Consider the following 16659-nt stretch of genomic DNA (forward strand, 5'->3'; position numbering starts at 1 on the left):
ACGGACAAAGGAACATCAAGATTTCTGGAGATGTACTTGTAAAATTGAGATTGTTGATATTGTTCAACAATTTTGCCTCTCAAGTCCTCAGACAGCTCTTTTTTCCTCTTTTTGTTCCCAATGCTTAGTGTGGCACACACAGACATATAATGCAAAGATTGAGTAAACTTCTCCCCTTTTTATCTGGCTTCAGATGTGATTTTCATATTGCCCACACCTGTTACTTGTCACAGGTGAGTTTGAACGAGCATCACATGCTTGAAACAAAGTTGTTTACTAACAATTTTGGAAAGGTGCCAACAATTTTGTCCAGCCAATTTTTTAGGTTTTGGGTGAAATTATGTACAATTTCCCTTTTTTTTTCTCAGGGTTTTTTTTGTGTTTTTCCAATATACACAAAGGAAATAAACGTGTATAACAAAACATGAGTAATTGTAATCATTTTCTAGGAGAAATACTTCATTTTCTGGAGCAATTTCAAGGGTACCAACACTTTTGGCCATGACTGTACAACTAATATAAAGGTTTTCCGCTTTCAAAGGGATATTATATTTTAGAAAAACTTTAAAATCTCGCAAAATTTTTTGCACAATTCAAGATTGCAAAAAAATGATGAGACTTAACATATTTTCAAGCCAGTTTCAGCGAGCTCTGCCAAAATGGGTAGAGCTGGGGCATGGCTATACCCACTCATTTAATTCATGAGGAGCTGTAGCATACCTTATGCCACAAATATTACTCAAATCTCTTTGGTGTAATTGGTCAAATTTGTCATAAAACGCTTTTGAAAAGTCACCAGAATTTTTCAAAGTGTTTTATGACAGATTTCTACCTCGATTGCTTTGATGAATTGGGGTCGTATTTTCTTAGACTTGGATATTGGTGAGGTCAGACGCCATTCATTTCTGAGATTTAAAAAGCCATTCGCCTGGTGAGCTGATTTATTTTTCTTTGCAAATCTGTTAACTGCATGTACAGTACAGAAAATGTATGTTTCATTTATTTCTCAAGTTCTTCCCAATTCTCCACCTTTGCCACTTAAGGGAAACTTGTCAGACAATTTACGCTGCTCAACCCTTGAGCAACATGAATCGCAGCCTGGCTGCCCGATTGCAGCCACATATATTATACTATGAAATAATACACATGTATACATTGGGTGAGAGCTGTCAATCGCCTGCAGCGGCGCTGGGAAGAGGCGGCTGAGGGCAAAGACGGGCTAGTCTGGCGTCCGGCTATGGTTGCCAGCTGAATCTTCAAAGTATAATTTCTCTGAAACGCTGGAGCATTTCAGAGAATAATATGTCTGATTGCAATCGTGTAGTCAGGCTGCGTTTCATGCTGACCATGGTTTGGGCAGCATGAATTGCCTAACAGGTTCCTTTTAAGAGTGAAATTTTTCAAGTATGGTGTGTATCTAAAGAATTGTGCGGTGCATTTCTGCAGTCCTATCAGACATGCTCTGTAATCAATTCAGAAATTATTTCCACTTACCATTTATGGTTTAGTGTAAAATCATGCAGAATTTTCCAAAGGCATTATATGAAAAGAGTATGTAGATTCTTGATGTACTGAAACTATGAAAATCAGCTTAGAAATTGCTTTGAGAGCCAGTGGTGTGTAGATGAGTTAGTGATTTTATGCATCATATTAGACTAAGCAGCAACATTTATATTAAATGTTTTGCTATATATATTTGATAATCTACAATTCTAAGGTTATAATTATAGTCAAACTATTTAAATATTGTAGTGAGATTAAATATTAAAATATAGTGATTGTTTTGTTATTTATGCATTTATTTTCGTTATGGAAAATAGAGTTCCCTGCAAGATCTCCCTCTAGTGTTATATGCTATGTACTACAATAATTAGATGGACTGGATGAGATTGTCAAGAGACCTATGAGGGCAATTTTTTTTTATTACCTAAATTAGGTAAGTGCATTTGTGTGACTATGTTATTTGTGTGGCTATGCTATTTGTGTGGCTATGCTATTCCACACAATAAAAAACAAGCACTGTCGTGTCTGCAGAAAACTAGTGCATGCAGCATTTTGTTCTCCGAATGTTCTGTATGGAAAATCATTAATATATATGAGCATAGTGGCTGATATTGGTCAGTGTGCTGTCTGTCAATTGCAGTACAGCACACTGACACTGACTTTCAAATAAAGAGAGGTAGGCTTTAAACTCTCTGCTGTCAGAATAAGCTCACCAATGTATTCACTGTTAACTCATTCTGCATCCACGTATGTATTATTTCTATTGAAATCCTACTACAAAAAATGTTTTAGTCAATAAGGTATGCATTTAAAGGATTTTTCTTTAAAATCAAGTTATGCCCTATCCATAGGATAGATAACGACTTGCTGATTGCTTAGTGCCTAATGATTCCGAGAACGTGGCTCTGGACCCTAAGAACCGGGCTCCTCAATCACATCCTGAATTGAGCAGAAGTGCGCATGGGTGGCTTCTGCTCCATTCATTGTCTGTGAGACTGATGGAAATAGCAAAGTGTTAGGCAGTCCCATACACAATGAAAGGAGCGGAGGCCGTACATGCACAACTCCACTCCATTCAGGATGGGGCTGCAGAGCCACGTTCTCTGGGTTTCAGAGGCTAGTTCTCGAGATTGCTGGGAGTCTCAGTAGCTGAACCCCAGCAATCAGGAAATTATCCCTTATCCATAGGATAGGGGATAACTTGATTTTCTTGGGAACTCTTTAGGTAAAAAAAATGCAATTTACCCCCAAAGTTGTACATATACATTAAAACTGTGGCGGCTGTTTAAAGCTTGTATTTTAGGGAAAACACCCAAAGTTCTAAAGAGAATGTTCGACATCATTACTTAAAACTGCGGATGTAGAGAAAAATAATTAAGTTCAAGCATGTGAGATTTACAAAGTTGCCAGCATCATTCACGTGTTTTTAAGAGATTTGGAAATGGAAATACTCCTAAATATACTTAGTAACCTTTTTTTACAGAATGGAATTTCAAACTATAAACAGCGGGTCAAACAAGTCTTCCTTTGGTTTACTTTACTTGTACATTACGGTTAACTTTTGGTTACATTTTTTGTACATTATGAAATTGTATTTACAGATATTCTCTAATACACCCCATCACCAAAATTTAATCTTGTGTTTTTCAAGGTATGTTCAGCAATTAATTACATTTGTGTTTTGTAAGTGGGCTAGCAGTGGGGCTGCCGTGACTTGTGACAGCCATTGCCTCATGAGCCTCTCTGCTCATACCATTCTCAAAATATAGAAGCCATATTCTGCAGATCAGAAAGATCAGATACAAAAAATTACCCCATTACGCTATCATTCTTGTTTGTACATGGCACATTACAGAAGTACGTAGCATAATTGGGGAAACGTATTTAATTTAAGTATGAATATACAGCTTTGTTATGTAGACAATCCAAACTATTATAAGATTGTTTTTAAGAATAAAAGATCAGAATTTTCCATATCTCTGCATAAATTTGACCTAAAACTACACTCCTCAATATTGAGATTACAACACAAAGAAAGAAAACTTGTGGGAATCACAAGATCCATAGACATGTTAAGTGATGAAAAATCTGGAAGTAACATTTTGAATACATCTACATTTTTTCAGTGTTGAGTAAGACCGCCAAAATTCAAGCACTTAAATGTCTTTGCATATTTTCAATTAGGTTATTAATAGTCCGGGGACGCTGAATGCATTTGGGCACCCAAATCAAGATCCACTGTTGGCGGATCCCTTTCCAATTACTGTCCAATCACGTTCAGATATGCTTAACAGGAGACAAGTCCTGAGGAGCTGCAGGTCATGGTAGCATGTTTTGGCCACATGGACTGCTCATAGTAGGATGAGCAACATGCAGCCTGGTGGTGTCATGTTGAAGAACGTCTCCTGGAACACTTTAGAGAAATATTTGCAGAACATTCCTCAGACAACCAATAATAACCTCAATGATAGGATGGAAAGGTGTGTAAGTGCTTGTATTTCTGGGCATGGCACTCATATTCAATACTGAATATGAGAAATGTTTTGAAAATTTTGTTCCCATTTTTATTTCACTTACAAAACACGAACATGTCTATCGATCCTGTGATTTCTATAATTTCACAACTTTTCCTTCTGTGTGGCAATTTCAATGTTGAGGAGTATATATTGGATTTTTACAGAAGTCCTAAAAGTAGATAAAGAGAACCAAATCACTTAAATGAGTCAAAAATATTAGACTTTATTTCTTAAATGAGAAAAATGATCCAATGTCACATGTCTGTGAGTGAAAAAAGTTTTTGAACCTTTACTTTCAGTATCTGGTGTGACACTCTTTTGCAGAAATTCCAGTAATTATTAATTAGTTCTGCACATCGGCTTTGAGGTATTTTAGCCCATTCCTCCTTAAAAAACAGCTTCAACTCTGTTTTGTTGGTGAGTTTTCTCCCATGAGCTGCTCACTTCAGACCACAACATTTCAATAGGAAGAAGGTCATGACTTTGACTTGGCCATTCCAAAACTTTAACTTTATTCTTCTTTAATCCTTCTTTAGTAGACCAACTTATGTGCTTTGGGTCGTTATCTTGCTCCACGACCTACATTCTCTTGAGATTCAGCTCATGGACGGATGTCCTGATATTTTCCTTTAGAATTTTCTAATACAATTGAAAATTCATTGTTCCATCAATGATGGCAAACAGTCTTAGCCCAGGTGCAGCAAAATAGGCCCAAACCATTATATTCCCACCAACATGTTTTACACATGCTATGAAGATTTTATGCTGTAATGCAGTAATGCATTTCTTTCTGCAACTATATATTTTTTTATTTAAACCAAAATGCTCTATTTTGGTCTCATTCATCCACAATACATTGTTCCAATAGCCTTCTGGATTGTCTAGCAGATATTAAGCAAACTGCAGATGGGTAGCAATGTTCCTTATGGAGAGACGTCTCATACTCCTTGCAATCCTGTCATGTACAATATTGTAGTTTCGTGTTTTAGCTAATGTGACAGAAGCCCTTAGTTGCTTAGAGATTACCATGGGTTCCTTTGTGACTAGAGATGAGCGGTGTTCGACTAGAACTGTTCGCCAATCTCAAATTCGAGCTGTTTTGGGCGGTGTTCGAGTCGTTCGACAAACGCAAACGATTTGTAAAAAATTCGGCTGTTCGAGGTTATGTTCGATAACTGTTCGTGCACCAAAAGCGTGTCCTGCATGTCTGGCGCTATTTAGAGCACCAATCATGCAGGGATTGTCTGCCACTCACTGTAATGCCACAGCCATGGTGGTTGTGGCATTTCAGTGGTTGCCCAAATCGATGGGAACAGTGCTCACAGTGAAGCATGAAAAGCCGGCAATTCAGCAGCGGCATACACCGGTACCCGACAATTTATAACCGAAAGAATAGAGCTTCACACATAGATTAGATAGATAGAAACATGTCAGTCACATATATAAGAAGTACAGTGACAGTGTTGGTCACAGCCAGACACTGAGAAGCGCAAGCATGGATGCGCCATTTCTGGGGCGGTTGACGGCTGGTGTTTCTAGCCTGGGAGGGGGCCAATATTCATGGCACCCTTCCTGGGCTATTAATATCAGCCCCAGCTGTCTGCCTAGCCTTTGCTAGCTATTAAAATAGGGGGGACCCCACGTCATTTTTTTTGGGGTCCCCCATTTTAATAGCTAGTAAAGGCTAGGTATTCAGCTGGGGGCTGATATTAGTAGCCTGGGAAGCTCCGTGGGTATTACCCCCTTCCCAGGCTTCAAACATCTGCCCCAGCCGTCTGCTTAACCTCCGCTAGAGACTAAAATTACGGGGAACCCCACGCCAATTTTTTTTTTAATAAATCCTTTATTTTAACACTAAATGACAAGTACAGTAATCAACACTGTCACTGTACTTATTATATATGTGACTGACATGTTTCTATCTAATCTATGGGTGATGCTCTATTCTTTCTGTTATAAATTGTCGGGTACAGATGATGTCGGCCGGCTTTTTTAAAGAGACAGTGCATGAAAACACAAATATTTTTTTTAATAAATCCTTTAACACTAAATGACAAGTACAGTAACCAACACTATCACTGTACTTCTTATATATGTGACTGACATGTTTCTATCTATCTAATCTATGTGTGATGCTCTATTCCTTCTTGTCTAAATTGTCGGGTACCGGTGTATGCCGCTGCTGAATTGCCGGCCGGCTTTTTTAAAGAGTGTCTTCTGAGCAGTTTGTCAGCTTTTGGACACCTTTGAAGGTGTTTTCTATGTGTTTCTACGTGTTTTTGTTTGCCTGCCATTGGTTTTAACGGTGGTCGACGGTGTTCGACGAACAGTTCCACGAACATCCCGGTGTTCGACAAACCGAACTGAACCCGAACACTACAGCGGTGGCTCAACACTATTTGTGACTTTGTGGAATATTAAACACCTTGCTTTTAAAGTGATCTTTGTTGCTTGACCACTCCTTGGGAGGGTAATAATCTTGAATTTCCTTCATTTGTAAACAATTAAACTGAGAATTGGTGAAGTCCAAATACTTTAGAAATGGTGACATTGATTAAATCTCCTCATTTAAAAAATGTAATAAAAAGTCAATATTTTAGACTCATTTGATTTAGTTTTATTTATTTACTTTTAAAAATTGAGTGAAATCTTATTTAGTGTAAAGGTAACCTGTCATGTAAAAAAAACTCTATTAACCTGCAGTAATGGAGTTAATCTGTAAGAAAAAAACACAAAATTTGAGCTTGATTTAAGCTGGTACACATGCAGCACATAAATGCATGTTTCACAATGGCCATGAATCAGAAAACCCTACAAGAAGCAAAATGAACATAAATGAATAAAAAGCAAGTTCATTTAAATAAAATAGGGTTCTTAGTAACACTGTTTTTGATCAAAAGTAGTATATAAGGTTCTGAACCTGCCCAGCGCTCACACAGAGAGCCCCACTGCCGGGAGGAAATGAACTTTATTCCTCCTGGCAGCCTCAAGCTTTCAGTCATAGAGGTGGGCTGGCGCGGGTTCAGTCAGTCAGTGCTGGGGCCGCAGTCACAGCCGCTGCTCACTATGCATTGAGAGGGGATTGAACCTGCGCTGGCTCACCCCCAGGACTGAAAGCCTGAGGCTGCCGCAAGGAATGAAGTTCATTTCCTCTCGGCAGAGGGGCTCTCTGTGCGGGCTCGAGGCAGGTTTAGAACGCTATTAACATGTAGATTAACCCCATATCTACAGGTTAATAGCTTTTTTTACATGATAGGCTCCCTTTAAAGGTCAAATTTTTGAAGCTATATGGGAAATTCTGAAGGGTTAACAAACTTTTAAGCACAACTGTATGTGAACTCAGTGTAAGTGTTTGAGGACTGTCCATATACAATATTGTTGCACTGCATACAGTATGTCTTTTAAGCATTGCAAGCACCAGAAACAAGAAAAAAGAAGATTGCATATTTACCTATTTATGGAGCTGACACTGGGCACTGTGTCATTGTCACAGACTCGCTCTGCTAATAACCTGTCCCTGATTTCCCATGCAAACATAGTGGGATTTTGCCTCTTGTATTCTGCTATTTTGTCTACTACTTTGGGTGTTGCAACCTTTGGTTTTGATCCTCCAATTACTCCCGGTTTAATACTACCAGTTTCATAGTACCTGCAAAAAAAAGCATACTTTAGATTTTATGCTAAAAATTATTTAATGGAAGGATCAGGCAAATGAAGCATTTTAAAGTGTCATATACTGTAAATACACAATTATTTCAAATGAATTCAAAGCTCACACTTAATATGACATGTATGTGATGCCATTCTGATGTACTGTCAGATTGTGAAACTGAAAGATGGAGTTTAGCATAGAGTTTCTTATTGCTACCACATCATGAAGGTACAGTATAAGCACGTGAAAGGGCTTGCAATTAATTAAAATAATTCAAAGAAAGCAAATCATATCTAATCTCATTTTACACTGACCTCCCTGACAGTCAATTCTGGGCTCTAGGAAAATTTACCTTCTTCGAATAGTTCCTTTAGTGATCAAGTGTTCAGTTAACATCACTCTTAGGAAATGTCTATGTACCCCCTTCTGACAAAGCTATTTACGTACTGTAAAAAATTTAACAGGTCTTGATCTTTCCATTAATGTAGCGCCGGCATCCCTGCCCTCTGCTAGGCAGGGACGCTGTTCCCCTCACCTCTCTGCTCCGAGCCCGGCGTCCTCCTCCCGCTTTGCTGGCAGCGCGCGCTCCTTCCCGGCCACTGTGCTTAGGGCGCGCGCGCGCGCTCTCCCTCCCTCTTAAAGGGGCCGCGCGCACCGTCCTAAGGAGTCCCCGGCCAATGGCCGGAGGACTTCACCATATATAAGGCACCTCCTCCAAAATGGAGGTGCCCGAGCAATGTTGTTGCACTGTTCACTACTCTGCTTCAGCCCTCAGGTCCCGTTGCCAGTTACCTGCCAGATTCCTGCCAGCTTGCTGTCTTATTCCTGCCTGATATTCTGCTACTTGCCTGCTAGCCTGAGGTCCGACGGTCTGCCTTCCAACTCCTGTCAGTCTGTCTAAGGACCAGCTTGCCCGCTCACCTGGGAGCGCACATCAGCTACCTGTCTGCTTGCCTGAGGTCCGACGGTCTGCCTTCCAACTCCTGTCAGTCTGTCTATGGACCAGCTTGCCCGCTCACCTGGGAGCGCACATCTGCTACCTGCCTGCTAGCCTACCTGGAGGCTCCGCCGTCACGTGCTGTGACCACCTGCCTGTCCAGAGACTCCTGCCCGCTCACCTGGGAGCGCTCATCTGCTGCCTGTCTGCTAGCCTACCTGGAGGCGCTGCCGTCACATGCTGTGACCACCCGCCTGTCCAGAGACTTCTGCCCGCTCACCTGGGAGCGCTCATCTGCTGCCTGTCTGTTGGTCTTCCTGGAGGCTCCGCCGTCACATGCTGTGACCACCCGTTTATCCAGAGACTCTCGCCTACTCACCTGGGAGCTCACGTCTACCATCAGCCGCCACAGGTCGTACCAACCCTTTACCCAGAGACTGCCCCGGTCACTTGCCGTGACCTTCTGCCCGTTCATCCAGAGACTGCCCCGGTCACTTGCCGTGACCTCCTGCCCGTTCATCCAGAGACTGCCCCGGTCACTTGCCGTGATCTCCTGCCCGTTCATCCAGAGACTGTCCCGGTCACCTGCTGTGACTGCCTGCCTGGTCGCCACCCACTCCCTTACAAGGACCGCCCCCTTGTATAGTAGCTCAGAGGTTCCGCCTCCCAGACCCGTTACAGTTTGCTCGGGCCATGAACCCGGTGGCACCCAAGCTCCCTCGCTCTCGGACCTGTGTCATGAACTGTCCCGTCAGAGGTCCCAACAGGAGTCCATCCTGGGTCACCTGCGGAATGTCAATTCTCGCCTGGACACTCTGACTGCTCCGCCAGCAACCACCGCCAGTGCCATGACTCGCAATCCGGCAGCTCCGCTGCCCACTAATACCATGGTATCCTACCCCGGACCCCGGCTTTCTGCACCTCCTCGCTTCGGAGGCGACTCCGCCCAGGCTCGGGGCTTCATAAATCAGTGCACCCTGCACTTTGAACTTCTGTCCCACCAGTTTAACTCCGACCGGGCCAAAATTGCCTTCATCATGTCCCATCTCACCGGGGAGGCCCTGGCCTGGCTAAATCCTCTATGGGAGAGAGGAGACCCCCTGGTGTCCGACTTGCCTGCCTTTCTCACGGCTTTCCGGAAAGTCTTCGACGAACCCGGACGGAAGACCTCATCCGCATCATCACTGCTACTCCTCCGTCAGGGAAGTCTCACCGTGGGCCAATATGCCATACGGTTCGTACCCTTGCCTCGGAGCTGGCCTGGGATAACGACGCTCTGGTATCCGTCTTCTGGGAGGGTCTGTCCGGCCGTATTAAAGATGAACTTGCCGGTCGAGACATTCCTACCACTCTCGATGACCTAATAACTCTTGCCACCCGGATTGACCTACGGTTCCAGGAGCATGCCAAAGAGGTCACCCGTGAGAGGAGGTTTCCACGTCTAGCTCCTACTTTTCAGAAACCCGTCACTCCCTCCGTCTCTTCCCAGGTACACTCTCCTGAGCCTATGCAGGTCGACCAGACCAAGATGGTCAAAACCCGTCAGGACTTACGCCGTGCCGAGGGGAGCTGCTTCTACTGTGGCAGTAAGGAGCACCGGATCCGTGCCTGCCCGGAGAAGTCGGGAAACGCCTGTGTCTAGGTTCGCTCAGAGAGGTCGACCTAGACAAGAATAAATCCTCTCCATCTCTGCTGTTGTCAGTCTCAATCGTCTGCGGGGAGAACCGTTATTTCGAACTAGCCCAACTTCACTCTGGAGCAGCCGGGAATCTTATTTCACAGTCCCTGGTAGAGAAATATCGCATCCCCACCAAACCTCTGGCTGTACCCTTGTCTGTTGCTGCCGTGGATGGGGACCTCTTACCACGCCCCATCCAACTCATCACCGAATCCATTACTCTGCAGGTGGGAATGCTGCATTCTGAGAGTATCTCCTTTCATGTTCTGCCTGGACTCTCTCACGCCCTCTTGCTAGGCCTACCTTGGCTCCAGAGACATGAACCCGTGCTTGACTGGCAGACCGGAGAAGTCCTTCGCTGGGGACAGGACTGCCATAAGACCTGTCTGGTTCCCGTCCATCCCGTCCGTCCTTCTCCTACCCCAGCTAATCTACCTGGACTTCCGATTCCTTATTGGTCTTATGCTGATGTCTTTAATAAAAATGAGGCAGAGACACTAACCCCTCATAGACCATACGACTGCCCTATCGACCTGTTACCCGGTACTACTCCTCCCCGTGGGCGTATTTATCCATTATCCGCTGCTGAGACCCGGTCGATGTCCGAATATATTGAGGAGAATCTGGCCAGGGGATTCATCCAGAAATCTACCTCTCCGGCGGGAGCAGGCTTCTTTTTCATCAAAAAGAAGGACGGCTCTCTCCGTCCCTGTATAGACTATAGAGGCCTTAACCAGATCACGGTAAAGAATAAGTACCCCCTTCCGCTCATTCCGGAGTTATTTGATCGTCTGAGGGGGGCTAGAATCTTCACCAAACTGGACCTCCGTGGGGCGTACAACCTGGTCCGTATCCATCAGGGGGATGAATGGAAGACGGCATTCAACACCCGGGACGGCCACTATGAATATCTGGTAATGCCCTTTGGTCTCTGTAACGCTCCTGCCGTCTTTCAAGAGTTGGTCAATGACATCTTCCGGGACCTTCTCTACTCCTGCGTAGTGGTGTACCTGGACGACATCTTGGTCTTCTCTCCGGATCTCCAGACTCACCGGAGGGACGTTCGTCAGGTTCTGCTCAGGCTCAGGCAGAATCACCTCTTCGCTAAATACAAGAAGTGTCTCTTTGAGCAGACCTCGCTTCCGTTTTTGGGCTACATTATTTCTCAGACCGGCCTACGAATGGATCCAGAGAAACTGTCTGCCATCGAGAAATGGCCTCGACCGGAGGGGTTGAAGGCCATTCAGCGGTTCCTGGGCTTCGCCAACTACTACCGCCTCTTCATACCACACTTCTCTTCCCGGACTGCTCCAATTTCCGCGCTCACCCGTAAGGGTACTAATCCCAAAGACTGGCCGCCCGAAGCAGAGGAGGCCTTTCTTTCCTTAAAACAGGCCTTCTCTTCCGCCCCGGTGCTGCATCGCCCGGACGGCAACAAGCAGTTCTTCCTGGAAGTTGACGCCTCCTACTCTGGAGCCGAAGCGGTACTTACTCAAAAATCATCTTCCGGGAGGATGGTAACTTGCGGCTTCTTCTCTAAACTCTTCTCCTCCTCAGAGCGCAATTATTCCATAGGAGACCGAGAGTTATTGGCCATCAAACTGGCATTGGAGGAGTGGCGTTACCTGCTCGAGGGGGCTCTTCACCCGGTAATAATTTACACAGACCACAAGAACTTGGCTTACCTCCAGCATGCCCAGAGACTTAACCCGCGCCAAGCCCGGTGGTCCTTGTTTTTTGCTCGCTTTGATTTTGTTCTTCATTTTCGCCCGGCTGACAAGAACGTCAAGGCGGACGCCTTGTCTCGATCCTTTCTGGTGTCTGATCTTGAGGAAGATCCGAAACACATCATCGATCCCGCCAGAGTAATGCAGGTGGCTCCCGTGAGTCTAAATCGTCTCCCTCCCGGAAAGACGTTCGTGTCGGTACCTGATCGGGAGAAGATCCTTCACTGGGGTCATTCGTCTAAACTAGCTGGCCACGCCGGTCAGAAAAAGACCCTCCAGCTTATTACCCGGCACTACTGGTGGCCTACCCTGCACAAGGACGTAATAGACTTTTGTTTCTGCCTGTGTGTCCTGCGCCCGCAACAAGGTTCCAAGACATCTGCCAGCCGGTCGCCTCCTTCCGCTTTCTGTGCCTGCTGCCCCCTGGCAGCATATAGCAATGGACTTTATAACTGACCTCCCAGTCTCTGCCGGTTGTACGGTCATTTGGGTGGTCGCTGACCGCTTCTCCAAGATGGCTCATTTCGTTCCCCTGCCAGGCCTCCCGTCTGCACCCGAGCTAGCTAAAGACTTTATTCGTCACATCTTTCGTCTCCATGGCCTGCCCCTCCACATCGTGTCGGATCGTGGGGTACAGTTCACCTCACGCTTCTGGAGAGCCACTTGTAAACTGCTGGACGTCACCCTGGACTTCTCTTCTGCTTACCACCCACAGTCCAATGGTCAAGTGGAGCGGATCAATCAGAATCTGACCAGTCACCTCCGGCACTTCGTTAATGCCCACCATTCTGACTGGGTGGATCTCCTACCATGGGCCGAGTTCTCTTACAACAATTACAAGAGCGAATCCTCCTCCAAATCCCCGTTTTTTGTAGTCTTCGGTCAGCATCCTCGGATTCCTTTTCCTGTCTCCACCTCTGTGGACAACCCGGCTGCGGAATCTCTCGTTAGCAAATTTTCCTCCATTTGGGAGAGTACCCGATCCGCACTCCTTCAGTCGTCCGAGCGGATGAAAAGACATGCTGACAAAAAACGCCTGGATCCTCCACAATTTCGTCCCGGAGATAAAGTCTGGCTCTCATCTAAATATGTCCGACTCAAGATACCTTCTTACAAGTTAGGGCCTCGGTTCATCGGCCCCCTGGAGGTCATCAGTCAGATCAATCCGGTGGCCTATAAATTGAAACTCCCGGCCAACTTACGGATCCCTAACTCCTTCCATGTATCTCTCCTCAAACCTGTGGTACTTAACTCTTTTTCCAAGTCTACAGGTACGCCTCCTGCTCCGGTTTCTGCTGAAGACGAGTTTGAGGTAAAGAACATTCTTGCCACCAAAAGGGTAAGAGGAAAGACCTTTTTTCTAGTAGATTGGAAGGGGTTTGGTCCTGAGGAGAGAACGTGGGAGCCCCGGGAGAACATCCATGCCCCTCTTATCCTTTCTAAATTTCTGTCTGGCCTAAAAAAGGGGGGGCCTAAAGGGGGGGGTACTGTAGCACCGGCGTCCCTGCCCTCTGCTAGGCAGGGACGCTGTTCCCCTCACCTCTCTGCTCCGAGCCCGGCGTCCTCCTCCCGCTCTGGTGGCAGCGCGCGCTCCTTCCCGGCCACTGTGCTTAGGGCGCGCGCGCGCGCTCCCTCCCTCTTAAAGGGGCCGCGCGCACCGTGCTAAGGAGTCCCCGGCCAATGGCCGGAGGACTTCACCATATATAAGGCACCTCCTCCAAAATGGAGGTGCCCGAGCAATGTTGTTGCACTGTTCACTACTCTGCTTCAGTCCTCAGGTCCCGTTGTCAGTTACCTGCCAGATTCCTGCCAGCTTGCTGTCTTATTCCTGCCTGATATTCTGCTACTTGCCTGCTAGCCTAAGGTCCGACGGTCTGCCTTCCAACTCCTGTCAGTCTGTCTAAGGACCAGCTTGCCCGCTCACCTGGGAGCGCACATCAGCTACCTGCCTGCTTGCCTGAGGTCCGACGGTCTGCCTTCCAACTCCTGTCAGTCTGTCTATGGACCAGCTTGCCCGCTCACCTGGGAGCGCACATCTGCTACCTGCCTGCTAGCCTACCTGGAGGCTCCGCCGTCACGTGCTGTGACCACCTGCCTGTCCAGAGACTCCTGCCCGCTCACCTGGGAGCGCTCATCTGCTGCCTGTCTGCTAGCCTACCTGGAGGCTCCGCCGTCACATGCTGTGACCACCCGCCTGTCCAGAGACTTCTGCCCGCTCACCTGGGAGCGCTCATCTGCTGCCTGTCTGTTGGTCTTCCTGGAGGCTCCGCCGTCACATGCTGTGACCACCCGTTTATCCAGAGACTCTCGCCTACTCACCTGGGAGCTCACGTCTACCATCAGCCGCCACAGGTCGTACCAACCCTTTACCCAGAGACTGCCCCGGTCACTTGCCGTGACCTTCTGCCCGTTCATCCAGAGACTGCCCCGATCACTTGCCGTGACCTCCTGCCCGTTCATCCAGAGACTGCCCCGGTCACTTGCCGTGATCTCCTGCCCGTTCATCCAGAGACTGTCCCGGTCACCTGCTGTGACTGCCTGCCTGGTCGCCACCCGCTCCCTTACAAGGACCGCCCCCTTGTATAGTAGCTCAGAGGTTCCGCCTCCCAGACCCGTTACAATTAATATGGCAGGAAATCATGGGGGACTTATGTGGCCCAGAAGTAGATAAAAGCACAATACAGGCCACAGTAATTAGCAGGATTCAGTTTGCAAACAGAGTAAATCATAATTTAATTAAGCCCCCAAAATTGTAATTTTACTTGGCTGATTTCTTATTTGTGTTACTAGCTATCAAACTGTAATATTCAGCTTTATATATAAACACCAGTGTATATATATATATACAGTCATATGAAAAAGCTTGGGCACCCCTATTAATCTTAAGCTTAATGTTTTATAAAAATTGGTGTTTTTGCAACAGCTATTTCAGTTTGATATATGTAATAACTGTTGGACACAGTAATGTTTCTGCCTTGAAATGAGGTTTATTGTGCTAACAGAAAATGTGCAATCTGCATTCAAACAAAATTTGACCTGTGCATAAGTATGGGCACCCTTATCATTTTCTTGTTTTAAATACTCCTGCCTACTTTTTACTGACTTACTAAAGCACTTTTTTTGGTTTTGTAACCTCATTGAGCTTTGAACTTTATAGCCAGGTGTATGCAATCATGAGAAAAGCTACTTAAAGTGGCCACTTGCAAGTTGTTCTCCTGTTTGAATCTCCTCTGAAGAGTGGCATCATGGGCTCCTCAAAACAACTGTCAAATGATCTGAAAACAAAGATTATTCAACATAGTTGTTCAGGGGAAGGATACAAAAAGCTGTCTCAGAGATTTAACCTGTCAGTTTCCACTGTGAGGAACATAGTAAGGAAATGGAAGAACATAGGGACAGTTCTTGTTAAGGCCAGAAGTGTCAGGACAAGAAAAACATCAGAAAGGCAGAGAAGAAGAATGGTGAGATCAGTCAAGGACAATCCTCAGACCACCTCCAGAGAGCTGCAGCATCAACTTGCTGCAGATGGTGTCACTGTGCATCGGTCAACTATACAACGCACTTTGCACAAGGAGAAGCTGTATGGGAGAGTGATGCGAAAGAAGCCGTTTCTGCAAGTACGCACAAACAGAGTCGGCTGAGGTATGCGAAAGCACATTTGAAGAAGCCTATTTCTTTTTGGAAGAAGGTCCTGTGAACTGATGAAACCAAGATTGAGTTGTTTGGTCATACAAAAAGGCGTTGTGCATGGTGGCAAAAAAACACAGCATTCCAAGAAAAACACTTGCTACCCACAGTAAAATTTGGTGGAGGTTCCATCATGCTTTGGGGCTGTGTGGTCAATGCCGGCACTGGGAATCTTGTTAAAGTTGAGGGACGCATGGATTCCACTCAGTATCAGCAGATTCTTGGCAATAGTGTTCAAGAATCAGTGATAAAGTTGAAGTTACGCAGTGGATGGATCTTTCAGCAAGACAATGATCCAAAACACCGCTCCAAATCTACTCAGGCATTCATGCAGAGGAACAATTACAATGTTCTGGAATGGCCATCCCAGTCCCCAGACCTGAATATCATTGAACATCTGTGGGATCATTTGAAGAGGCTGTCCATGCTCGGCGACCATCAAACTTAACTGAACTGGAATTGTTTTGTAAAGAGGAATGGTCAAAAATACCTTCATCCAGGATCCAGGAACTCATTAAAAGCTACAGGAAGCGACTAGAGGCTGTTATTTTTGCAAAAGGAGGATCTACTAAATATTAATGTCAATTTTCTGGTGAGGTGCCCATACTTATGCACCTGTCAAATTTTGTTTGAATGCAGATTGCACATTTTCTGTTAGTACAATAAACCTCATTTCAAGGCAGAAACATTACTGTATCCAACAGTTATTACATATATCAAACTGAAATAGCTGTTGCAAAAACACCAATTTTTATAAAACATTAAGCTTAAGATTAATAGGGGTGCCCAAACTTTTTCATATGACTGTATATTATATTTATGCACTCCACAATATTGAAGTTGCACCACCAAGAAGGAAAAGTTATGGAATTATGAATATCACAGGATGGATAGACATGTTAATTATATGCAAATGATAAAAAAATGGAAACAATTTTCAAAACATTTTAATTTATTCA

General features: G+C 45.3%; 1 protein-coding gene across 3 annotated transcripts in view; it reads right to left on the bottom strand.

Annotated features, from left to right (window-relative positions):
* Nucleotides 1-16659, bottom strand: part of PAX5 (paired box 5) — a 383086-nt gene that overhangs the window by 333506 nt on the left and 32921 nt on the right. For all 3 annotated transcript variants that reach the window (XM_073662499.1, XM_073662491.1, XM_073662510.1), the window contains exon 3: nucleotides 7471-7668. In XM_073662499.1, coding sequence (XP_073518600.1) covers nucleotides 7471-7668 — 198 coding nt within the window. The remainder of the gene's footprint in view (nucleotides 1-7470; nucleotides 7669-16659) is intronic.

This window comes from Phyllobates terribilis, unplaced genomic scaffold (assembly GCF_046119375.1).
Source record: "Phyllobates terribilis strain yellow unplaced genomic scaffold, ASM4611937v1 Scaffold_1__5_contigs__length_1240528914, whole genome shotgun sequence".
Classification (NCBI taxonomy): Eukaryota; Metazoa; Chordata; class Amphibia; order Anura; family Dendrobatidae; genus Phyllobates; species Phyllobates terribilis.